Source organism: Sander vitreus, chromosome 4 (genome assembly GCF_031162955.1).
Source record: "Sander vitreus isolate 19-12246 chromosome 4, sanVit1, whole genome shotgun sequence".
Classification (NCBI taxonomy): Eukaryota; Metazoa; Chordata; class Actinopteri; order Perciformes; family Percidae; genus Sander; species Sander vitreus.
In genome coordinates, this window is record NC_135858.1 from 29,375,660 (window position 1) to 29,400,363 (window position 24,704).

Below are 24,704 nucleotides of genomic sequence, written 5' to 3' on the forward strand. Positions count from 1 at the left end.
TTGCAAAATATATAAAACAATATACTCAATAGACAAAACAATAAATAAACTATATATAAATTACATTAGTCTGAGACAAGCATACCCGTATGCAATCCAATCCAACTGTCCTGGACTAACTCTTATTATTATAATGAATATAGATCAGAGGTGTTGATTGAGTTCTGTGGTCCTTATTGAGGTGGTAGTTGGACATGTTGTATTGAACTGCAGTGCTGGTTGCAGAACTGGTAACTTGGTGTATATCAGTGCAGAAGCCCTGTGACTAAACCTTAAAATGAAGTGAAGAGTGTCAGGACTGGTCTCAGTGCTGCTGTGGGTTGTTGACAGTAGAATAGAAAGGATCTTCAGAAAGTCTGGATGGATGATTGACAGCAGAATGGGTGGGACTATGGCCGCTGTCCCACACAGTAAGATATGTGTCACCACTAGGGGTGTCACGATTCTCCAAATCCTCGATTCGATTACATTTTCGATTCTAAGGTCACGGTTCGATTCAATTCTCGATTTTTACATTTATTTTTTTGAAGCACAGGTTGCTAGGCCATTTTTGGACTAGACTTTTATGCAATATAATATCTGACCTTTGTTCGCAATGTACCACACTACATTGGCAAATTTAAAACATTTGTTAACAACATAATGTAACAATAACACAGTCCCTCCAGAAAAACGTGATTATTCACGGAATTCAATGCATAATCAGCCAAAGTCCGCATATTTATGCGAGGGGCCGCATTTTTTCAAATACGCCGCACTTTCACCGCATAAATTGCCGATTTCCGCGCAAAATATGCGGGGCTTGCATGATTTCATAATCCCCGCATTTTCGTTGCAAAAAAGCCACATATATCTTAGCAGAAAGTTGAAAAATGTTGCGTTTACTTCTCACAGGTGCAGCCATTTTCCCCTGTTGCCATGGGAACGTTATGAAGTGACGTAATTACGCGACGTGAACATCATCAAAAAGCAGGGTGTTGGGGGGATTGTTTTTTTTCTCTTTTTCATCAAACCGCAGTTTTTGCAAGTTCCCGCAATTTCATCGCATAAAATTGCATAAATATTCGCATATTCCATTGCATTTTTTAAGAAAACGTGGCGCATAATCAAGGATTTTTGCCCGCAACAATCACAAAAAAACTCCACTTTTCTGGAAGGACTGATAACATATCTTCAGTCAATTGGAAACTTGACAATTTATCATTAAAGTAAAAAAAAAGTTAGCAGACAATGCCGAGGGCAGATGCTTCGCAGCACAGCGGCTGAGCAGTCAGAGAGCAGAGAGGGCGACTCGGCAGTCCGCTAACTTGTTGCTCTCTCTAATATAACCAGTATAAGCTGCTCTGTTTAGGCTACAAAACGTTCATGCAGGCTGAAATTCAACCGTGCGGTTTTGTTGGGATTAAGCTATAAGCAGAAGGAATCTCTGCTAGCTGCTAGGCTAATATGCAATGGTAAACACACAGAATATGGTACACGCACATAGCAGAGCTTGCAAACTGTGGCTTTTTTAGTAAGTACTTAGTTAGTAAGTAACTGGAAATCCAAAATACTTCCACACATACTCAAGTTCTGTCGATGGGTCTCCTGCATCTGCAGTTACCATGCTATCTTTTGACTGGCTGTAGTTAAGTTAGAGGAGGTTGACTCGCAGCACTTCAACACCTGTGTTTTTTAATGCTTGGTAAGGCAAGGCAAGGCAAGGCAGCTTTATTTGTATAGCACATTTCAGCAACAGGGCAATTCAAAGTGCTTTACATGAAAACAGATTAAAAAATTAAAAACAGATTTACATGAAAACAGATTAAAAAATTAAAAACAGATAAAATACGAGAACAAAAAAACAAAAACAGTGCAGTATAACAAATTAAACATTGAAGAGCAGTTAAAACAGTTAAATATATAAAAACAGATAAAATAACTTTCCAGGACTCAGTGATCCATTTTTTGGAAAGCCAAAGCTTTTTGACCAATATGACAGCTATCTCAAGAAGTCCGGTCCATATTTTCTAACCATCTCACCCACTATGGGTCCAGATGCGTTGCACGGCATTGAGGTTTCATTCCCCATATTTTACAGAAGCTTTTCTTGAGTATACTCTTAATCATTTTTTTTTCTATTTAGGCCTTCTGCCTAAATTAGTTAGTTACTTCGACTAACTTTTTGACCAGACCAACGTCTGTCTCTTCTGTCACTCTATTTCCATGCCTGCATCAGAGAAACAATCAGAGATATGTCCATTTCTGCAAGAGAATGTCACTCGTAATCATAACTTCAATCTTAACTTTCCTGGACTCAGTGATCGATTTTGTGGAAAGCCAAATCTTTTTGACCAATATGGCAGACATCTCATGCAATCTGGTCCATATTTTCTAATCATCTCACCCACTATGGGTCCAGATGCTTCGCACGGCTTTGAGGTTTCATTCCCCATAGTTACAGAAGCTTTTCCTTTAGTATACTCTTATCATTTTCGATGTGGTCGTCACCGCAAAGCTTAGTTCTTTTCTTCGGCAAACCTTGCAAAACCTGGTACAGCCCTGCAGACAAACATCTTTTAATAGCCAAGAACGTGTTCTTAAACTATTTTTTTTCTTCTGCAGTCTGTCTCTAAATAGTCAAGAACTCACTCAGAGTGTTTATAGACAATGTTTTTCTTTTTAGGCCTTCTGCCTAAATTAGTTAGTTACTTCGACTAACTTTTTGACCAGCCCAACGTCTGTCTCTTCTGTCAATTGTCATGCCTGCATCAGAGAAATAATCAGAGATATGTCCGTTTCTGCAAAAGAATGTCACCGGAATAATCATAAATTCAATTCTATTATTTGTTTTAGGAATTTCTCTTTATATGCTTATATAGATTGTTATACAGTTTCAACAATGCAGCTTCAGTATAAGAAATGAACAGTTATTTAAAGAAAGGCAACATCAAAAAGATAGGTCTTCAGCCTTGATTTGAAAGAACTGAGAGTTGCAGCAGACCTGCAGTTTTCTGGGAGTTTGTTCCAGATATGTGGAGCATAAAAACTAAACGCTGCTTCCCCCTGTTTAGTTCTGACTCTGGGGACAACAAGCAGGCCTGTCCCAGACGACCTGAGAGGTCTGGGTGGTTCATAGTGTAGTAGCAGATCAGAAATGTATTTTGGCCCTAAACCGTTTAGTGATTTATAAACCAGCAAAAGTGTTTTGAAATCAATTCTTTGAGGCACTCGAAGCCAGTGTAGAGACTTCAGAACTGGAGTGATGTGATCCACTCTCTTGGTCTTAGTGAGGACTCGAGCAGCAGCGTTCTGAATCAGCTACAGCTGCCTGATTGATTTTTTAGGACGACCTGTAAAGACACCGTTACAGTAGTCAAGTCTACTGAAGATAAAAGCATGGACAAGTTTTTCCAGATCCTGCTGAGACATAAGTCCTTTAACCCTTGATATATTTTTAAGGTGGTAATAGGCTGACTTTGTAATTGTCTTAATGTGGCTGTTAAAATTCAGGTCTGAGTCCATGACTACACCAAGATTTCTGGCTTTGTCTGTTGTTTTTAACATTATCGTTTGAAGCTGAGTGCTGACTTTTAATCGTTCCTCCTTTGCTCCAAAAACAATCATCTCAGTTTTTTCATCATTTAATTTAAGAAAGTTCTGGCACATCCAGTCGTTAATTTGTTCAATGCACTTAGTCAGTTGTTGTATTGGACTATAGTCCCCTGGCGATAAGGTTATATAAATTTGTGTGTCATCCGCATAACTATGGTAACTTATTTTATTGTTTTCCATAATTTGAGCCAGTGGAAACATGTAGATGTTAAACAGGAGAGGCCCCAGAACGGAGCCTTGGGGAACTCCGCACGTCATATTTGTATGCTCAGATGTATAATTCCCTATAGACACAAAGTAGTCCCTATTCTTTAAATAAGACTCAAACCACTTTAGTACTGAGCCAGAAATGCCAACCCAGTTTTCCAATCGGTCTAGTAGTATGTCATGGTCGACCGTATCAAATGCAGCACTGAGATCAAGTAATACCGAGACTGAAATTTTGCCACTATCTGTGTTTAAGTGGATGTCATTAAAGACTTTAACAAGAGCTGTCTCAGTGCTGTGGTGTGGTCGAAAACCCGACTGGAAGGCATCAAAACTGTTGTTTAGTGACAAGAAAAGGTTGAGTTGTTGAGAAACCGTTTTTTTCAATGATATCGGCCTATAGTTGCTCATTAGTGACGTGTCTAGATTGTTCTTTTTAAAGAGTGGCTTAATGACTGCAGTTTTCAGGGCCTGTGGGAAGATACCTGAGAGAAGAGATGTGTTTACAATCTGTAGAAGATCTGTAGCCAAACAATTCGAAACATTGCCCGTTGGTAGAATATCAAGGCAGCAGGAGGAGGTTTTCAGATGTTGTATAATGTCCTCCAGGTTTTTACGGTTAATCATATGAAATTGGGTCATATTGGAATTTGTTTTGCCTGGACACTGTGACAACACATACCCTGTACTCGATATGGAAGCACTGATTGTTTAATTTTCAGAATTTTGTCTTTGAAGAAGGTGGCAAAATCATTGCAGGCCTCGGTGGATAAAAGTTCAGATGCTACTGGTACTGGAGGGTTTGTTAACCTATCGACAGTAGCAAACAAAGCACGTGAGTTATTATTGTTTTTGGCAATAATGTCCGAGAAGAAGGACCGCCTTGCATTCCTCAGTTCCAAATTATAAATGCATAGTCTCTCTTTATAGGTGTTGTAGTGGACCTGGAGATTAGTTTTTCGCCACCTGCGTTCTGCTTTTCGACACTCTCTTTTTTCTGTTCTTACCAGTATGGCATTTCTCCATGGAGATCTTTTCTTATCAGAGACAGTTTTTACCCTAATGGGAGCAATGGCATCAATGACATTTGTAATTTTACAATTGAAATTGTCTATAAGCTCAGTGACTGAGACCCCTGAGAGGGTGGGTGTGGAGGAGAAAAGCTGAATGAATGTTTTACTGGTGTTGTCAGTGTTATACCATTTTCTTATTAACTTTGTTTGGACACTTTTGTGCACAGAGACAGTGCCATTAAAGAAAACACAGGAATGATCAGAGAGAGCAGCATCAGTCACCACAACCTTGGAAATGTTCAAACCCTTCGAGATAATCAAGTCCAGAGTGTGCTCCTTGTTGTATGTGGGTTCTGTCACATGCTGAGTCAGTCCATAGTTCTCAAAAATACAACACAGTTCTTTGGTCCCTCTATCCTGGGGATTGTCAACATGAATGTTGAAATCACCAGTAATAACTACACAGTCAAAGTTAATACAGATTATAGACAGCAGTTCACTAAAGTCGTCAAAGAAGGATGCACAATATTTAGGTGGCCTGTAGATAATTAGAAACATAGGTCGAGACGGGGACCTTAGCTGAAGAGCCACATATTCAAAAGAAGCAAAGTTTCCATAAGATATTTGAGTACATTGGAATGAGTCATTACAGAAAATGGCGACTCCACCTCCTTTCTTATTCGCTCTATTCTCACTCATAAAATTGAAGTTAGGGGGAGCTGACTCTATAAGAACAGCATCACTGTTATTATAGTCTAACCAGGTTTCAGTTAAAAACATGAGGTCAAGATTGTGCTTAATAATAAAATCATTGATTTACCCGCCAGAGACCTGACGTTTAGTAAGGCTAATGTTAGTGTGTTAAAATAATTATCTGTCTCGTTTTTTGTGACAGGCTGTGGCTGACGAAGAATGGATGCTAAATTTGCTAAGTTGGCAGTTAAGTGCTTCTTTTTCTTGCTTAGCGGATTCATCATTCTCTTTCTATTACCTATCAAAACATTGATTGACAAAGAATTGAATACACAGGACCCAAGCTTGTCCTGGAAAGAGTCATGAGTGCCACTAGGCATGCAGCCTGGGCCCAGCACATATCAGTTAAAGCTTGTTGCATTTTGTACACAAGCATACTTATTAGTCAGGTGAGAAGGAGTTAGCTGCCGTCCTTGAGGGGGCAGAGGTGCCTGGTGTTTTACTTTCAGCGGTTCAGTCAAAACAGGGTCCGTTTGATGCTGGGCGCGAATGATGGGAGAAGGTAGTGGGGCAAACTTGATTGATTGATGTGACCCCCAACATGTGGCAGGGGGAAACAAGGGAAATGGCGGATGGGGAGCGCAATGGATCCTCAAAGGCGTCGGGTTGGTAAGGGGGTTTGAGGAGTGTTGGATGGGTGAAAAGGGGGGTTGAGATTTCTCGTCTCCGTTCTGTGGTCCTCCATGGTCAAATCTTTGCTCAGGTGGGGGCTGTGGTGGATCACTGCCGCACTTTATTGTGTCTTTCTCTTGTTTTGTTTGTGTTGATTTATCTTGTCTTGTGTCCTTGGCCGAGGGAGCAGATGTGTGGTGCAGAAAGTAAAGTAGGCTAGAGGTGAACAGCTTTACTTCTGGCTTGTTAAGAAAAAGTCCATCTGCTTTAAAAAGATGGACAGATGTGACATGGGGCTGTGGCAGCATCGACGATTCCATTTTTTAATTCGAGATTGTGACTTAATTTCGGTTGATTTTGATTTACAGTCCCTCCAGGATTTCGCGATGTCACGATCGCGCCATTTCACACGAATTCAACCAATCACCGCGAATTTGGTGCGACTCGCTATTTTGACCAAAATACGACGTTTAAAAGTCGCTGAAGTTGCTGCCGTTTCCATCCTGGCTGTCGGCTCTCTGCAGCGGGTGGGGCTACTGCTCCGTACCCCCCGCAACTGACGCTTGCACACACACAAACACACACACAGACACACAGACACACACACACACACACACACACACACAAACAACACACACAGACACACACACAAACAACACACACATGGTGGATGCAGGAGAAAAAGGAGATGAGACGACACAATGACCTAAATTGAGGACAGCTACGCTCGTTATTGTAAGTGCGATGATAAGTTAAAGTCAGTACTTTATCAAACCGTATGAATGTGTGTCCCAGGCCAGGATAGGAAAATAACTAACAATGTAAAGATCAACAAGCCACTGACACATATGTTCAAATTTGATTCATTCAATAAATTATTATTTTTTGTCTTAAATCCACCAGCCATTTTCATATTCATATCACATTTGCAGCATCCTGAGCCTTTTTGGTAAGGTTACTAGGAAAACTCAGCCCAGAGTAGTTTTATTCTCCCCAAAACAAGTTTCCTTTTTATTTTTAAAGAACTATAAAAAAAAGAAAAATCACAACTTTTTTGCAACTTTTACTGTCTCCCGCAACTTCATTGCAACAAAAATACAAAAGACATCGCAACTTTTATTGCAATTTCTTACAAAAGCTCCCGTGAAATCAGGCATTTTTGGGCCGCAACAATTTCAAAAAAAGGCCACGAAATCCTGGAGGGACTGGATTTAAAATCGAAATCGTGACACCCTTAGTCACCGCTAGCTTCTCCAGAGCTGTTGGGAAAGTTGACCGTGGAGTAATGCTGCGAGGCAGAGGGGTTTGTGTTAGGGATCCACCGATCCGATATTAAGATCGGATATCGGTCCCGAACAAAATAGCTGGATCGGGGATCGGAAAAATTAACAGATCCACGGCTGATCCAGTTTTGTTAGTTTTTGACCCTCTGTCGCACGTGTGTCGCATGCTGGAACAGTTGAGTGTACAAATAAATAGTTAGGAAAGTAAAGTTTAGTTAGGAAAGTCTGGTGCCTTTTGTCTCTTCCACATGGTGGAAGGAAGGTATAAGGTGGAAGGTATACAGTGTATTATTAATTCAACAACGGTATCGGATCGGTATCGGGTATCGACAGATACACAAAGCCCAGGTATCGGTATCGGGACTGAAAAAGTCGGATCTGTGCATCCCTAGTTTGTGGGAGCATTGGCTGTGACATAAATAGTGCTGAGTGCAGTTCCTGAGCCTGGCTTCTGGAGGTGCTCCTGTATCTCCTCATAGGCACCATCCTTCCAGAGAACAAAGACAAACACAGGAGGAATCGTTCATATGTGATCCTAACATTAAACACTAACCAGAGTGGCAGAGGTTCTAGCATGGCTGTAGACGCTTTGTTTTCACATAATACGATTTGACAATCTGACCATTGTGTAGTCCTAGAAATGAGCATAATACTGCAGCGCCTTCCATGTTTACTTTGATGTTGGTTTTGTAATTGTACATCAGGGCAACTTATATACACATTATTAGATTATATTAAAATATGAATTTACACATTACTAAAGGCTTTACAGCTACAAAACTCCCTTTAAAAAAACTTAACAGTGCTTTCCATGGTTTGTGAAAGTTAGGTGCACGAATTTAGAGGTGAGTTTAGGGGTTCTCCTTAAAGAAAATGTTACGTTTTCCAATTAAAATAAAGATGCAATTTCATATCATTTTGCACTGTTATTATCTCAGTCTTAAACAGCTTAAAGACTGCCACTGGGGACCAACTACAATCATTAGATCTGAGAAAAGTAATTTAGTTAGTTTCGATGCTCACATTGATTTTACATTCATTCGGCTTAGGTGCTGCACCAAACAGCTTGGGTGCTGCGTCTAAGCCTTATAATATTAGGGAAAACCCTGCTTAACATATCTGGCTTGATATATTTTGTTAAGTAAGGGCTTTTTGTTATGACATAGGTGACTTTTACATTAACGCTTTATTCTAATTCTAATTTTGTATGATGTAGCCTGCATTGTTTATTTTCTATATCACAACATTTGATTCCATAACTCCTTTGCTTGCCCAGGGACACTGATGGAGTTTAGTTGTTGAGCTAATTCTGGGACAGTCCATGACTGTCCATTGTCCCTGTCAAACAAGCAAATAAATAGTCATCATAGCATTTTGCCGTGCTAGTGTTAGCATAAGCACTGCCGCGCATAAGTAAAGCCTTACAAAGCTTCACACATGACTGTAGACTCACTGTAGTGAAATGAGAAGACTGTTGGTGCCAAACTGGAAATCATCCATTTATAAATATTGTATAGAAAAATGAGACATAGTGACATAACTATCTATGCAGCAAAGATGATGTCAAACTAGTGCTGGGAGATAGGGAGATATTCTTGACCAAATACCTCAATGTCGATATTGCGGCAATATTCTAGGGACAATTGGTGCTTTAACAAAATATCTTCACACTTAGATTTTAGATAAATAATCATCAGTAATGTGGACATAATGTCTAAGTGGGGAAAAGTCAAATAAGAGAACAATTACAACAGTCTGGTATGTTCAGAAAAGTACATCACTTAACTGTAATGCAGCCTTTAAAACCAGTAAAAGACAACACATGTCATATCAGGATATTACGTTATCCAAAATCTAAGACGATATCTAGTCTCATATCACGATATCAATATAATATTGATATATTGCCCAGCCCTATGTCAAACACACTCTGGCATCATACATGTGTATGTGTTGGTATATACTAATTGTTGGTCCCCCCCCCCCACACACACACACACACACACACACACACACACACACACACACACACTTACAAACACGTAGACTAACCTCATTTGTCTGTTCTCCATTTCTTGTGTTTTCTGAACGCTGAAATCCTGCGAAGAGAAAGAACGATATTACTGTAACAAGCTAAAGAGACTAAGAATTAATTTCTGCACACTAATCCGTCTCATCACAGCAGGACCTACTGTACGACTGACCAGGAAACATCTGACACAGTTACACCTGTGGAGGTTTTATTAGAATCAGATTTTAAGACTTTTTTTTTTTTTTTATATTTTGAATTATTTATTGATTACAGTTTTTTTCGATTGCTGAACAACACTGGTTACAACTGAAGCCACATGTGCAAAACTCAAACTACAGTCTACCCTACTAACAGTCACCTGAACTAAACAGTTCACATCTCCTGCAAAACTCATTCCAAGCAACACAACTCGTCTCAAAACGGGCTCAGTGCAGCCAAACACTCAGAACAATCCTCACTGAGACAACACACACTGTCCCCCGAACACACTGAGAGTAAAAATGCTAGCATCAAACACCAGTACAGAAAATACAAACTGTTCATCTTTACAGTTTGAACAATTTGAGTGACTTCACACAACTCAATAGTTTCCTTGAAGAAAATATATAGATTTCATGTAATATATCAATTTAAAAAAAACAAACAACTAAAGGTGCATAACAGTAACAAAGAATAGTGTGACTAATCCTGCCTCTCTCCAGCATCATGCGGCAAGTTTTCTTCAACATTTGGATGTCTGCATCATCTCTAAATCCAAATGAATGTGGTGTTTCCATTGCTTCCACCTCCATTACTTTCTGAACAACAGGAAGTCAACAGTTTCAATATAGTAAATATATAGTGTTTTTCACTTTTTTTTTTTAATAGCTGTGTATGTAACCTCCGACATCTCACCTGGACATACAGTATTGGTATATTTACTCTTTTACCTGTTTCTCTCAAACGGTACAGTGTATCGTTTCCTTCTTATTTGGTGTTTGTATACAAGAAAAGGCTTTCTGAGCTTTCTCTATATAAATACCGTACTAACTAGTCTAAAACAAGACACCTGCTTATAGGCTTTCAGCTAAAATTGCAATCAGCAGTGTTTGATAGGCACCAGGCTGAAATCTATTCTGTTTTGAATGCGTGGTTAACAGTTTTGACAGCAGTGTGTTAGCATTTGAACAAAGTGCTGTCAATTTACAGTGTTGTGCACATTGTGGTTAAAGTCATGGGATAAGTGTGTAGAGTTTTGAAAACTGTGTTCAAGCAATGAAAAACGAACTAGAGTTTGGTCCACATGAACTGCTGCTGTGCAGACTGTAGTGAGTTTTATGTGGCTTCAGTTGTGCCCACTGTCGTTTAACTATCGAAAACAACTGTAATGAATTTATTGAATCACCGCTTGCCAGCCCACTAGCGGTGTGAATCTTCACTGATCTCCCGATTCGATTCAGTTAAGATTATCATGTCTTCGATTCGATATCTCGATGCATCACGATGCGTCAACAACATTTTTCTATTAAAGCCATATAGGATATTTGACTTGACAAGCTTGCATTGTCAAGTGCAATGGCCAAGCTGCAATAAGTAACTTTAGACTGGAATGATGAGGTTTGTTTCTTTAAAAGACAATTGCGGCCAATTTTTTCGTTAATCTTGATCGCTATGAATATGCGAGTACAGTCGATAGATGAAAAAAAAAAAAACGAGCCGAATCGTCAACGCGGAGTAGCTGCAGCTACGTCTACGAGCTTCCAATGAGCTAAAACGGCAGTTGTCGAGGCAAGTTTTAGAGTGCCTTTGTGCTTCTTAACAGACACAAAATGCAATTAAAATGTCTGTGCAACATAAACAGGGTGCTTACATGACAACAAGATGCGTTTTCAACTCAGACAGACCCTGTCTCTATCTAGACTAGCTAGCTTGCCCTGCTAGCTTGCGTTATAATTGATTATGGTCGGCCATTGCATTGATGCAGCATCGTCTATATCGGCATCCCGATGCATCGATTATTTGATTAATTTCAACACCTCTACAGCCCACCTACTTCCAGTAAGAAAAAAAGTGTGTATCCATGTATGTGTGTGTTCCAAGAGTCTCTTACGTTTCCAGACAAAAACCAAAATAAGTAGCAGCACCAGCACAGCCACACAGACGACCACAGATATGGTTCCAGGTAACGAGGAGGCCCCTGCAGGAGACACAACCACACAACTAAAAGACAAGCAGCTTTATTTAAACACACACAACTCATCCAGAAGGGTTTATCTGCTGCAGGAGGTTTCAGTAAACAAAAGTGCTTCCTCACCATGACTTGATGTAGTTGGAGGCACTGAAAATAGATATAATAGATTAGAGATAGAAAGAAGTATAGAAAATAAGAAATGTAATTTGCCAAAACTTGGCAAAAACAGATTGTGCTATCATGAGCATGGGACTTTAACTGACTTGTTGATGTTGAGATAGTAGAGGAGTTCAGTGTTGTTGGAAGCACTGCAACTAGATTTAATATGAGATAAACAAAATACTGTACATTTGTTACTGTAGCTTTTATTTTTTACAAAACCACACATGACTTGATGTACAAGTTGGTGACACTTAAAAAAAAGATATGATAGGTGAGAGATGTAGAGTACAAATTATAAAAAAAAGAAATAAGAAATACAATTTTGCAAAGAAAAAAAAAAAAGAAATCATGCGGTCATTAGCCTTGGACTGCAACCAACTTGTCATTAGTTATGGAGCGATCAATTTGTTTTTCAAACAAGCAGATTTAATTTATTAGAAATTTGCTGCCTGAAACTATACAGATCAGCAACACAAAAAAAGATTATCTTCTCTAAACAGTTTTAGACTGACAGTTGCCTATCAGTTACTGTATTTAACATCATATTTCAGAGACACCTTCATTATATATGTGTGAGTAAATCAAACCTAAAAGTGTCAGATGTTTGTTCTCACCTTCAACCTTCAGTTGTATTTTTCTGAGTGCAGCTCGGTAACCTTCATTTGTTTCCACTCCACACCAGTAGACACCAGCATGCTCTGAGGACACATTACTGATGGACACGTTGAAGCTACTGCTGGTCTCTGGGAGAGTTAAGGACCCGTTTGACTTCAGAGAAGATTTTGTTGATAAAATATTCTCACAGATTGAACCCTTCTCTTTGCAGAAAAACATGAATCTGGAGTCGTTTCTTTTGTCACATGAGATGGTGGTTTTAGCTGTTCTGTACGCAGTTTGATTAAATGGTGTCTGACAGCCGTCATCTGAAAATAAAAAGAAGAATGCAAAATGTAAGTAAGTAAGTAAACTGGATTTTATAGTGCCTACACAGCAAGAATTTAAGGAAGGGCTTCAAGCTTTTTAATATGACAATAACTCAGCAAAATGTATCACTAACACTTGCTTGAAATGAATGCCGTCTCATTGATACAGTACAGTGTGTGGTTTGTTCACCTATCTATTATATCGTCTTGTCTTGTAATCCATTGTTTATAGCAGATTGATTTCCATTTCTGCTAATTTGTTTAGCTGTAGACATACCAACCAAAAGTGATCGTGACAGAATGCAGAACTAAATTTTGGGAGAGGATGTCACCATACTTTGGGAAGTTAATAATAATGGCACCAAACTTTAAATTTCTGATATCTGAGGTCTTTAAGGATTGAAGCTACTGCTAGTCTCTGGGAGAGTGAAGGACCTGTTTGACTTCAGAGAAGATTTTGTTGATAAAATATTCTCACAGATTGAACCCTTCTCTTTGCAGAAAAACATGAATCTGGAGTCGTTTCTTTTGTCACATGAGATGGTGGTTTTAGCTGTTCTATACGCAGTTTGATTAAATGGCGTCTGACAGCCGTCATCTGAAAATATAAAAGAGATGTGAAATCTTTCCATCATGTCTAGTACTATGTGCTTTATGGCAAAATTATTTCCATTTTTGTAACTTGGTTAGTCAGTAGATGATGACTTGAACAATAGGAGTACTGTATGTCTAATTTGCATGTCTGATACCTTAGTTATCTGAGAGTGTAGTTACTCTTTAACACAGTTACAAAATGCTTTAACAAAGGACATGAGAGACAGTGATAAAAAGAGGCAGCATTTCTTACCAACTTTCAAGTCCACTTCATCACAGTCAGATTTTTTTTCAAATATAAATGTACACTTGTACTTCCCAAAGTCCCCATGTTGAAGTTGTTTGATGACCACTCTGAGCTTTCTATTTGCTGCATCATAGTAAACAGAAAATCTGCCCTTGGTCTGCCACTCATTCTTTTGAGTACTTCCTATGATTGTTCGGCTGCCCTTAACTACATCAACTCTTTGATATTGTTGACTTGTTTTGCGCTGGCAGATGAATTCCACCCATCCGTCTGTGCATCCCTTCACATCAGATGAGGCCTCCCAGCCTGTAGATCAGAGAGAAAAGATCACATCATGTCAGATTCTGAGACAATCTCAGAGCTCCAGTCTGAATATGATCTCTATCAACAAAACTTACACTGTCTGTCTGGAACATGATCGGAAACACACTCTCAGGATTAATCAGTAGATCACAGATTAGTCCTATTAAACTGGTTGATTGTATATTTTTAATTTTTTTCTGGAAAAGCCTTTGCTCCTAAAATCTCAGTAATTTATATATTTAGTAAGTATTTCTTACTCAACAGAGGTGTCTTTGCTGAACTGTTGTGACTACATGTAAATAACGTGTACAGTAACATGCAGAATTGTATAAAATAGTGGCATATTATTAATCATCCCTGGCACCCTTGTATTACATCAAAGCATTGTCATTCTCATTTTAAGATATTGTCTGAAACCTTATATACACCGTCGACCGGTTACGTGATGAAGATAAGCCAACCGGTCACATGACCGGTTGTTTTGCTGAAAACATGTTACTGTGAGCTGGGTTGCAGTCACCCTGAGGTGCTCCCCGGCTTTAAATCCCCGTGTTTTAGGACCCACCCAATCCACCCCAACCTCCTGCGTACGCGGATCTTTTGCGGTCTTATACAGCGGCAGTCAATGTGGTGCATACAGTAGTAGTAGTAGTAGTAGTAGTAGTAGTAGTAGTTATTTTTGACCAATTCTGGCATATTTACATGGTGTGTTTTATACAACAATGTTCATAAATATGCATGGTCCCTATCAAATAAACCAAAAAAATTAAATAAAATAAATAAATATGTGCAATACATACAAATTACAGTGTTTTGCTTTTGTAGCTATATGTACGAATGGTTCACCGATTTTAAGTATTTCTTTCCTTATTTTTATTAATTGTGAAAAAAACTTTTTTTACTGCAAGTTCACCAAAGGAGTTTTTAATCTAAAATAATCATTCTTAACTGCTGTGTTATGTATAAATGAGTTATAGTGAAAGTGAAACAGATAAAAATATAGTTTTACTCTGTATTTATGTTGCAATTACTGGAGTTATGGAGCAGTACAGTACAGTGGTACAGTAGCAGTACAGTATGTTACTGTAGGATTTCTACTCATATTCATTTAGTAAAGCACATTAACACAAAACAATTAGCTCAAACTGAACTGAACCGTTTGTCATTTGAATGATTGTATCTATCAGTGAGGAGGTATTAGTTGTACCTGTTATCATCAGTGAGAGGATGAGTAGAAGAAAGCTCTTCATTATGTTGCTGTTAGAAGCTGAAATCCTCCGTCAGATTATTAAACTCCAGCTGGTTATTTCAGTTCTGTCTGATCACTGCATCTCTACAGTTGGTCGGTCTCAAGAGTTGGGTTTCCTGAATTTCTGTCACAATATACTTAAAAACGTCCCGTCCCCACCTTTCTGTTTATTCTTCCCCTTTTTCTTCTTCCCGATTATATAACTTCTTCTTTTTATACCTTGGTATTTGCAATAAACAGGAAATATCCTAAGTCATGAGAAGAAAAACAGACTTTGGATTAATAGGAAGTCCTTGACATTAACAATATGTCAAAAATAAAATAGTAGTATAATAGAGAGCCTCATCATTGTTCATTATTTGGCTTTGATTAAATAAGTTAATGATATCGACATCAGCTCCTAAATGTAAGTACATGTGACTGGGATAAAGTTAAATTACAAATAGAAGCAATAGATTTTATTAAGCCATAAATGGGGAGCTGGGGATTTCAGCAGTGTTAATGTCAGAAGATAGCCTTTTTGAACCACTAATTGTCATAAACAATGCCAGTGGTTATGACTATGAAAATGAGTTAGTTATGGTGACACAAGTTTCACAGCATTACATCATCAATCTTGATGATTATCATTTACCTTTCTCAATCTCCTGTTGATGTACAGCGCAGTAGTGGAACATGTTTGACATTTTCACATTTTGGTCTTTTGTTCTTTAAAGTTTTCATGTTTCTTAAAAAGGTGGTTGCTAAGAAGTAGCTAAATGAGACAACAGAGGTTGTCGGGGACATTAGGCTTCTCCCTCAGTTTTGTAGTTGAAGTCCCGTCCCGATTGTTAGCTTTGTAATCCTGTCGAATGTATTTATGCTTCTAAAATCATAAAGGTGGTATTAATTTGTGAAGATCATCTTACTGAACAAGACATGTAAGTATCATATAATTTATAACAATTGAACATCCAATGGAAACATCTCATTGGCTTTTTGTTGAGGGAAACAAGATAACTTCCAGGTTGGCCTGCAAAAATATGTCATCCCTGAAGCACTCTATTAGCCTGGTCCTACCAGACTCTGCTACATTTCATTTGTACAGAGAGTCTGGCCACTCTCCATTGACAAGTGTTAACTTCCTTGAAGGTAGGTACTCTGTTGAAGTTTAAAACTATTGGATCTGCCCAGAGCCACTCTGGATCTGCCATAACCAATCGCTAACGTTTGGTCGTGACGTCGGCTTAGCATCGCTAGCGTTCGCCTTAGCCAACTCCTTCACCACTAACGGAGCGAGCTGCAAAATAAAACTTTTCCCGAACCCCGTGGCCACCAACAAAACTCAGTAAAGCTTGTTCTTGATAGGGCTTTAACTTATGGATATTCGGCAGCGTTGCCACAACGGACCGAATGGCTTCGCTCGCATCTTTCTCCGCCGCCATTACTGAACTACAACTCAAACTAGCGCACGACCTCAACGTCATCGTTCTCAGCCACTGCCTCTGTTCGCTGATTGGACAGGTAAAGATTGGCTGGAGAAAACCCAAGAATATACCGCAAACCCAGACGACGTACTGAAGGAAAATGGAAATTGAGCGGACGTATGTAGGAGGGCGGAGCCAGGCTAGCACTCTATAGGCCTAACATGCAAAAAATCCAGCACAAGCCTGAAAAACATCTTACACAACCGGTAATTAGCACATTGGAATACTGGAACAATCCAATATAAGGACAGCATGCCTTTATATATGTCATATAAAGTTGAAACTGTTCTCTCAAGAAAAAATACAGAATCAGCCTTTTCAACAAGTACCCCCAAAACAACAGTTTACCTTTACGTGTCAAAGCCCTCTAATGGCTTTAGTTGTGACTCTCGTCTGCTCCCTAACTTTAATCAAGTGTTTATTATTGTATCAATGACAATGATCTGTCCATAACCTTAACCAAGTCATAGTGTACATATACCTAACCAAAGCCTAACCAGAGCCTTGTCAGACCAAGAAACTTTTCAACAGTGAAACTAGCGCTGCACAGTTATGGAAAAAATGGACATATGGTATATATATATTTTTCCTGCCATATGAAAAAATACTGGAGTTTTTACGAGTTGACTTGAATAGCTCTTTTGTAAATAATAAATAATTCTCAAATTACTGGTGTGATTTTGTAGGGTAGTGCATCTGCGTAGAAAAAAAATTAACAAAAATGACTTTTGATCTTATGTGAACTGTTCTTTCTTGAACTTCAATGTTTTACAAACAAAAGCAAGTAAGCGCTAGGACTTCTCTTCTGATGTGATTTTGGATGGGGAAGTTAGATAGTTAAATACACTGGTTGACTTACAAGACCCCATTGTATTCATATATCATACTACTATCAATCCAGGCTGAAGCCAATGCTATTATTAATCATGCATGTTGCTTCCCCTAAAATAAGGGGGCTTCCTGATTTTGCTCCCTTCCTGTTCCTCGCTTATTTTCATGTTGTGGAACGACTAGCGGGGCCTGCTTTGGTTGTTTAATACATTGATCAACATTGATTGTGATTGGTGGTTTGCTGTGCATGCAGAACCTGCGTGTCACGCCCTAGCAACAAACTCCCTTATATCAGACACAGAATTCTCTTGTAGATTAGTGTTACGTTACCAGCTCCGCAGCTTCGAACCATAGTTTAGACAGACCCCTTGTTTCTTAAGGCTAACTTTAGCTTAGCCTGGCTCGCAGCTGGTAACTAGCCTTTAATCTGGCAGTGAAGAACAGTCGGGAGATGTCATGATAACGTTACCTTAATCAGGTACTTTATTTAGTCTTTGCAGCAAACACAAAACAATGACTACTGTAGCTTCACTTCCCATGAAAACGCATGCGTTTCACCGTGTCTGTTTGCTCACATTGGCTGCCTGTCTGTAAGGGGAATTGGGTCGGTCGGTAACATTAGTCATGGAAAAAGTTGTAGCATTTACATCGCACGCCCTGCGATGTGACTATTGCACATGCGCACATCGCAGTGTCAGTGCCGAAAGGATATACGGTGCAGCCCTTGGTGAAACTGTTCTGGAGGGCACAGAGAACTGAGGTTGTCCTGCCGATGCAAGACGCAGATCGGAAAAGGCTTTAATGTGTCAGTTACACCCAAACTGTATGGTGGTTATATTGGGAGGGCTTGTTGGACAAGTTTTAATCTATTAACATTTTGATGAAATTAAGCTTAGCGTCAGTTCAAGCAGGACACGGAAGTCATACGCCCGCTGGTTGAATTATCATTCCTATCAGACACACACCAATCGCAGCCATTCTCACATCTAGGCGGTCCTTTTGAATGGGACTCCCTCCTCACTGATCCCTGCTACACTGACGCTGCTACACTCACTGCTGCCGCTGGCAACGCTTTGCCTCCACCACCCCAGTCTCCACCTTCATAGTTCAGAGTCCTAACATGACTCAAAGGTTAAAATGGTTTTCAATATCTTTCTTTTGGCTCGCTCTTTTTTTTTCTTTTTTTTTACCCAGGGGGGTTTGTGCATGGTGCCCCCTGTTTCAGCTTAGCGTGCTGCTTGGCTGATCCAGGAAGCATTATCAAGAGCGGAGCCCTCAGCACCAAGCATAACTCTATTTCCATTTGTTGCAATAAATGGTTAAATCTATGACGAGAGGGTTTGTGACGTTCTTAATTTGTTTGTTAAATAAAGATTTTTTTATTTTTTTTATTGAATCGATTATTTGTTTGAACTATAACATAACATATTACATACATATAACAGGCTGCACAGCGGCTAATCATGATGAGGGTCAGCTGGTCATCTGACTCCAGCACACCTGTCTCCACTCCTGCAATTAGAAACACACTCACACAGACAGACACACACACACACACACACACACACACACACACACACACACACACACACACACACACAGCACACACACACACACACACACACACACACAGACACACACACACACACACACACACACACACACACACACACACACACACACAGACACACACACACACACACACACACACACAGACACACAGACACACACACACACACACACACACACACACACACACACACACACACACACACACACACACACACACACACACACACACACACACACACACACACACACACACACACACACACACACACACACACACACACACACACACACACACACACACACACACACACACACAGACACACACTCACAAAGACACACACTCACACAGACAAACACACTCACAAAGACACACACTCACACAGACACACACTCACACACACACACACACACACACACACACACTCACACAGACACAGACACACACACACACACACACACACACACACACACACACACACAGACAGCACACTACAAAGACACACTCCACACAGACACACGACACACACACAGACACACACTCACACAGACACACACTCACAAAGACACACACTCACACAGACACACACTCACACACACACAGACACACACACACACACACACACACACACACACACACACACACACACACACACACACACACACACACACACACACACACACAGACACACTCACACAGACACACACACACACACACACACACACACACACACACACACACACACACACACACACACACACACACACACACACACACACTCACACAGACACACAGACAAACACACTCACACAGACACACAGACAAACACACTCACACAGACACACACACACACACACACAAGTTGGAGGGCATGACATCAAGTCTCTAAGAAGCCAAACAGCAAATGCTGTTTGTTTATTTGCGTCGTCCTGAAACAATGTTATACAATATCTTGTGTTTTGTACGTGTCTACATTTTGTGTTCTTTGTTTGTACCATTTTTGCTTGTCTATTTTTTCTTTCTTGTGTTATAATTATTGTTTTGTGCCATATAAATACATACGATTTGTAAATTCAATTATAAGATGAAAAAGACCACTTAAAAGTAAATCTTGTTTATTACCACTATTTAAGCATTTTATGTAAATTAAATACAATATTGAAAAGAAAACAAAATTGTCAACATGTCCAAATGCATTATGTTGGTAAAAAAAAGGAAGGTTTTCAAAAAGAAGAAACAAATAGATGTTGCATAACATATTAAATACAATAATTGAAACTATATATACATGAAATCAGTCTGAGGCATATTTGTGTGAGGACTGAGGAGATGTTTTTGCATCAAGGCTGAAAAGGACATTCAAAACCAGCAGCAGTAAAAGTGCAAATCTGTGATGTAACCACTGTGGTTACCTTAAACTGAAATTTGATTCACAATGTTCTCGTAGCATTCAGTAATATTACTCATCAATGTGGTACAATTAAACAGGTAAAAGTTGAAGCGTGTTAGCGTTTAACAGTGGAGGTTGGACTCGACAACTAAGATCCATGTTTTGCCAAATAATCATGACTCTTTAATTCAGGTGTTGATTGAGTTCTGTGGTCCTTATTGAGGTGGTAGTTGGACATGTTGTATTGAACTGCAGTGCTGGTTGCAGAACTGGTAACTTGGTGTATATCAGTGCAGAAGCCCTGTGACTAAACCTTAAAATGAAGTGAAGAGTGTCAGGACTGGTCTCAGTGCTGCTGTGGGTTGTTGACAGTAGAATAGAAAGGATCTTCAGAAAGTCTGGATGGATGATTGACAGCAGAATGGGTGGGACTATGGCCGCTGTCCCACACAGTAAGATATGTGTCACCACTAGCTTCTCCAGAGCTGTTGGGAAAGTTGACCGTGGAGTAATGCTGCGAGGCAGAGGGGTTTGTGGGAGCGTTGGCTGTGACATAAATAGTGCTGAGTGCAGTTCCTGAGCCTGGCTTCTGGAGGCGCTCCTGTATCTCCTCATAGGCACCATCCTTCCAGAGAACAAAGACAAACACAGGAGGAATCGTTCATATGTGATCCTAACATTAAACACTAACCAGAGTGGAAAGAGGTTCTAGCATTCTAATGTTAGCATTTAGCTAGTATGGCGAAGTGGACTTATGTACACTAACCTCATTGTTCTGTTCTCCATTTCTTGTGTCTTTTAAACGCTGAAATCCTGCAAAAAGAAAGAAAAAAATGAACAAGCAGAATCACACGCTAATCTCTATCATCACAGCGGGACCTACTGTACAACGGACCAGGAAAGATCTGACACAGTTACACCTGTTGATGTTTGAGTCTGTTGAACTGCATAGAAATAAGTAAAATATTGTAGGTAGGGCTGGGTTAAAATAATCGATTCTTCTCCTCCTCTTTGTTTGAGTGATCGGAAATCGATTAAGAAAATCCCTTCTGGGAGGTCAATTCTTAATGCTAACATTAACCTTGTGCATTATAAGAAAAGTTTGCACAATTTACAACATAGGTTTTCTGAGAACCTCTTTTTTTTTAATCCAAGCAATATTGGTATTGTAACTGAAATTTCCCTAACCTAATTGATATCAAGTCAAATCGGAAATGTAATTGAATCGTGACATTGTGAATCAGAATCAAATCAGTTTGGTAAATCATTGGTGATAGCCAGCCTTAACTAAAAGCTATACAAATTTCAAATTTACAACCATGAAAAAGGTAGTCTGGACCTTTTTTATTATTTTTATTTATTTATTGATTAATGGCTTTGTTGAATCACCGCTTGCCAGCCCACCCAAAAAAGTGTGTATCCATGTATGTGTGTGTTCCAAGAGTCTCTTACGTTTCCAGACGAAAACCAAAATAAGTAGCAGCACCAGCACAGCCACAGAGACGACCACAGATATGGTTCCAGGTAACGAGGAGGCCCCTGCAGGAGACACAACCACACAACTAAAAGACAAGCAGCTTTATTTAAACACACACAACTCATCCAGAAGGGTTTATCTGCTGCAGGAGGTTTCAGTAAACAAAAGTGCTTCCTCACCATGACTTGATGTAGTTGGAGGCACTGAAAATAGATATAATAGATTAGAGATAGAAAGAAGTATAGAAAATAAGAAATGTAAGTCGTCAAAACTTGGCAAAAAACAAATTATGCTATCATGAGCATGGGACTTTAACTGACTTGTCATGTAACTATTACGTTTGGACAGATCCATTTTTTTTTTAAAGAAGATGATATAAGTTGGATAAAAGTTGATGCCTGAAACTGTACAGGTCAACACTGCTAAATGATTATCTTCCTAAAAACACAGTTATTTGTTAACATAACTTGCCAAGATGAACTATAAGATTATCAGTGTTCCGTGGTTATTGTTGCTTTTATTTTGATAGTAGAGGAGTTCAGTGTTGTTGGAAGCACTGCAACTAGATATAATATGAGATAAACAAAATACTGTACATTTGTTACTGTGGGATGATGTAACACAATGGTGATTGGGCAAATGGTCCACTGATTGACATTATTAGGCGTGTCTGTGGCGACATTTCAGACATCACAATCGTTGCACAGTTAGTGACGCATTTGTCTATCAGCAAGCAGTGATTGGTCCACCAGAGAGGGTAGGCGGAGTTAACGCAACAGACGCACTCTTCAACTTACTTGTGTGTGAAGCGGGGTAGTTTTTTTTCTGTCTCTTAATTACCGCTTATCACCAAGGTCACCAAAGAGAACAAAACAGAGATCTTTGGGATTGTAACTTAAACCTGTCCCAGGTGAACTTCACCATCCATCAATAAGCAAACTACAACCTGAACAGGGGTCAGATTACATCCAAACCATACAATAATGTCACAACTCACCGACAGTCATCATGAGCCTGTGGAAGAATGGGTTGCTCTGTTTTGGGTCATTTCTTTCTGCTCCACACCAGTATGTCCCAGTGTCTTCTGTTGTTACGTTTCTCACTGTTATGGTGATATTTCTCTTCACTTTGTCATCCATCATGGAAAATTGTGCAGTGCTTACTATCTGTTTACATATAGATGGATCTTCTCCTTTACACAGTAATTTTTTTTATCGTAGTACCCTCTGGATATTTACACCAGTATGTGAGATTCTGTCCAACAGTTGGAGACTTAGTGGAGTTAATAATAGTATTTGTAGGCAGACCGACAGACAGCGTTGTTCAGTTGTATTTAACATCATATTTCAGAGACACCTTCATTATATATGTGTGAGTAAATAAAACCTAAAAGTGTCAGATGTTTGTTTCTCACCTTCAACCTTCAGTTGTATTTTTCTGAGTGCAGCTCGGTAACCTTTATTTGTTTCCACTCCACACCAGTAGACACCAGCATGCTCTGAGGACACATTACTGATGGACACGTTGAAGCTACTGCTGGTCTCTGGGAGAGTGAAGGACCCGTTTGACTTCAGAGAAGATTTTGTTGATAAAATATCCTCACAGATTGAACCCTTCTCTTTGCAGAAAAACGTGAATCTGGAGTCGTTTCTTTTGTCACATGAGATGGTGGTTTTAGCTGTTCTGTACGCAGTTTGAATAAATGGTGTCTGACAGCCGTCATCTGAAAATATAAAAGAGATGTGAAATCTTTCCATCATGTCTAGTACTATGTGCTTTATGGCAAAATTATTTCCATTTTTGTAACTTGGTTAGTCAGTAGATGATGACTTGAACAATAGGAGTACTGTATGTCTAATTTGCATGTCTGATACCTTAGTTATCTGAGAGTGTAGTTACTCTTTAACACAGTTACAAAATGCTTTAACAAAGGACATGAGAGACAGTGATAAAAAGAGGCAGCATTTCTTACCAACTTCCAAGTCCACTTTATCACAGTTAGATTTTTGTTTAAATATAAATGTACACTTGTACTTCCCAAAGTCCCCATGTTGAAGTTGTTTGATGACCACTCTGAGCTTTCTATTTGCTGCATCATAGTGAACAGAAAATCTGTCCTCGGTCTGCCACTCATTCTTTTGAGTACTTCCTATGATTGTTCGGCTGCCCTTAACTACATCAACTCTTTGATATTGTTGACTTGTTTTGTGCTGGCAGATGAATTCCACCCATCCGTCTGTGCATCCCTTCACATCAGATGAGGCCTCCCAGCCTGTAGATCAGAGAGAAAAGATCACATCATGTCAGATTCTGAGACAATCTCAGAGCTCCAGTCTGAATATGATCTCTATCAACAAAAATTACACTGTCTGTCTGGAACATGATCGGAAACACACTCTCAGGATTAATCAGTAGATCACAGATTAGTCATATTAATCTCTTTTATTGTATATTTTCATAAAAAGCCTCTGCTTTTTTATGGACACTGTTATTACATTTTATTTTTGTTGCAATTACTGGAGTTATGGAGCAGTACAGTACAGTGGTACAGTAGCAGTACAGTATGTTGCTGTAGGATTTCTACTCATATTTATTTAGTAAACATATTGAAAACTGTTTTTCATTTGAATGATTGTATCTATCAGTGAGGAGGTATTAGTTGTACCTGTTATCATCAGTGAGAGGATGAGTAGAAGAAAGCTCTTCATTATGTTGCTGTTAGAAGCTGAGATCCTCCGTCAGATTATTAAACTCCAGCTGGTTATTTCAGTTCTGTCTGATCGCTGCATCTCTACAGTTGGTCGGTCTCAAGAGTTGGGTTTCCTGAA

General features: G+C 39.3%; 2 protein-coding genes across 6 annotated transcripts; both read right to left on the reverse strand.

Annotated features, from left to right (window-relative positions):
- Window positions 1–1,694: 1,694 nt before the first annotated feature.
- LOC144517275 (uncharacterized) lies at window positions 1,695–15,241 on the reverse strand. 4 transcript variants are annotated; one of them, XM_078249285.1, is made up of 9 exons: window positions 15,101–15,241; window positions 13,597–13,896; window positions 13,228–13,347; window positions 12,441–12,749; window positions 11,928–11,978; window positions 11,788–11,811; window positions 11,584–11,670; window positions 9,515–9,561; window positions 1,695–6,741 (listed from the first exon to the last, which is right to left on the reverse strand). In XM_078249285.1, the coding sequence occupies exons 1-9, from the start codon at window positions 15,141–15,143 to the stop codon at window positions 6,595–6,597; spliced, it is 1,128 nt and encodes a 375-aa protein (XP_078105411.1). In that variant the 5' UTR covers window positions 15,144–15,241; the 3' UTR covers window positions 1,695–6,594. The 4 variants fall into 4 exon arrangements, with proteins under 4 accessions (XP_078105411.1, XP_078105414.1, XP_078105413.1 ...); XM_078249286.1 differs by having other exon boundaries at window positions 6,648–7,949; XM_078249288.1 differs by lacking the exon at window positions 13,228–13,347.
- Window positions 15,242–20,113: 4,872 nt separating this feature from the next.
- LOC144517276 (uncharacterized) lies at window positions 20,114–24,704 on the reverse strand. 2 transcript variants are annotated; one of them, XM_078249289.1, is made up of 8 exons: window positions 24,542–24,704; window positions 23,849–24,148; window positions 23,291–23,599; window positions 22,874–22,978; window positions 22,056–22,079; window positions 21,852–21,938; window positions 21,166–21,212; window positions 20,114–21,024 (listed from the first exon to the last, which is right to left on the reverse strand). In XM_078249289.1, the coding sequence occupies exons 1-8, from the start codon at window positions 24,582–24,584 to the stop codon at window positions 20,746–20,748; spliced, it is 1,194 nt and encodes a 397-aa protein (XP_078105415.1). In that variant the 5' UTR covers window positions 24,585–24,704; the 3' UTR covers window positions 20,114–20,745. The 2 variants fall into 2 exon arrangements, with proteins under 2 accessions (XP_078105415.1, XP_078105416.1); XM_078249290.1 differs by lacking the exon at window positions 22,874–22,978.

Excerpts from the sequence above, each read along its gene's own strand:
- LOC144517275 (XM_078249285.1), bottom strand. The coding sequence starts at position 15,143 with ATGAAGAGCTTTCTTCTACTCATCCTCTCACTGATGATAACAG. Across the intron at positions 12,750-13,227 it reads CAAAGAGAAGGGTTCAATCT|ATGACGGCTGTCAGACACCA; the intron begins GTGAGAATATTT and ends TTTTATTTTCAG. Across the intron at positions 6,742-9,514 it reads ATGGAGAACAGACAAATGAG|CGTCAGTTGCGGGGGGTACG; the intron begins GTTAGTCTACGT and ends TGTGTGTGCAAG.
- LOC144517276 (XM_078249289.1), bottom strand. The coding sequence starts at position 24,584 with ATGAAGAGCTTTCTTCTACTCATCCTCTCACTGATGATAACAG. Across the intron at positions 22,080-22,873 it reads CAGGCTCATGATGACTGTCG|TGCCTCCAACTACATCAAGT; the intron begins GTGAGTTGTGAC and ends ATCTATTTTCAG. Across the intron at positions 21,213-21,851 it reads TTTGGTTTTCGTCTGGAAAC|GATTTCAGCGTTTAAAAGAC; the intron begins GTAAGAGACTCT and ends TTCTTTTTGCAG.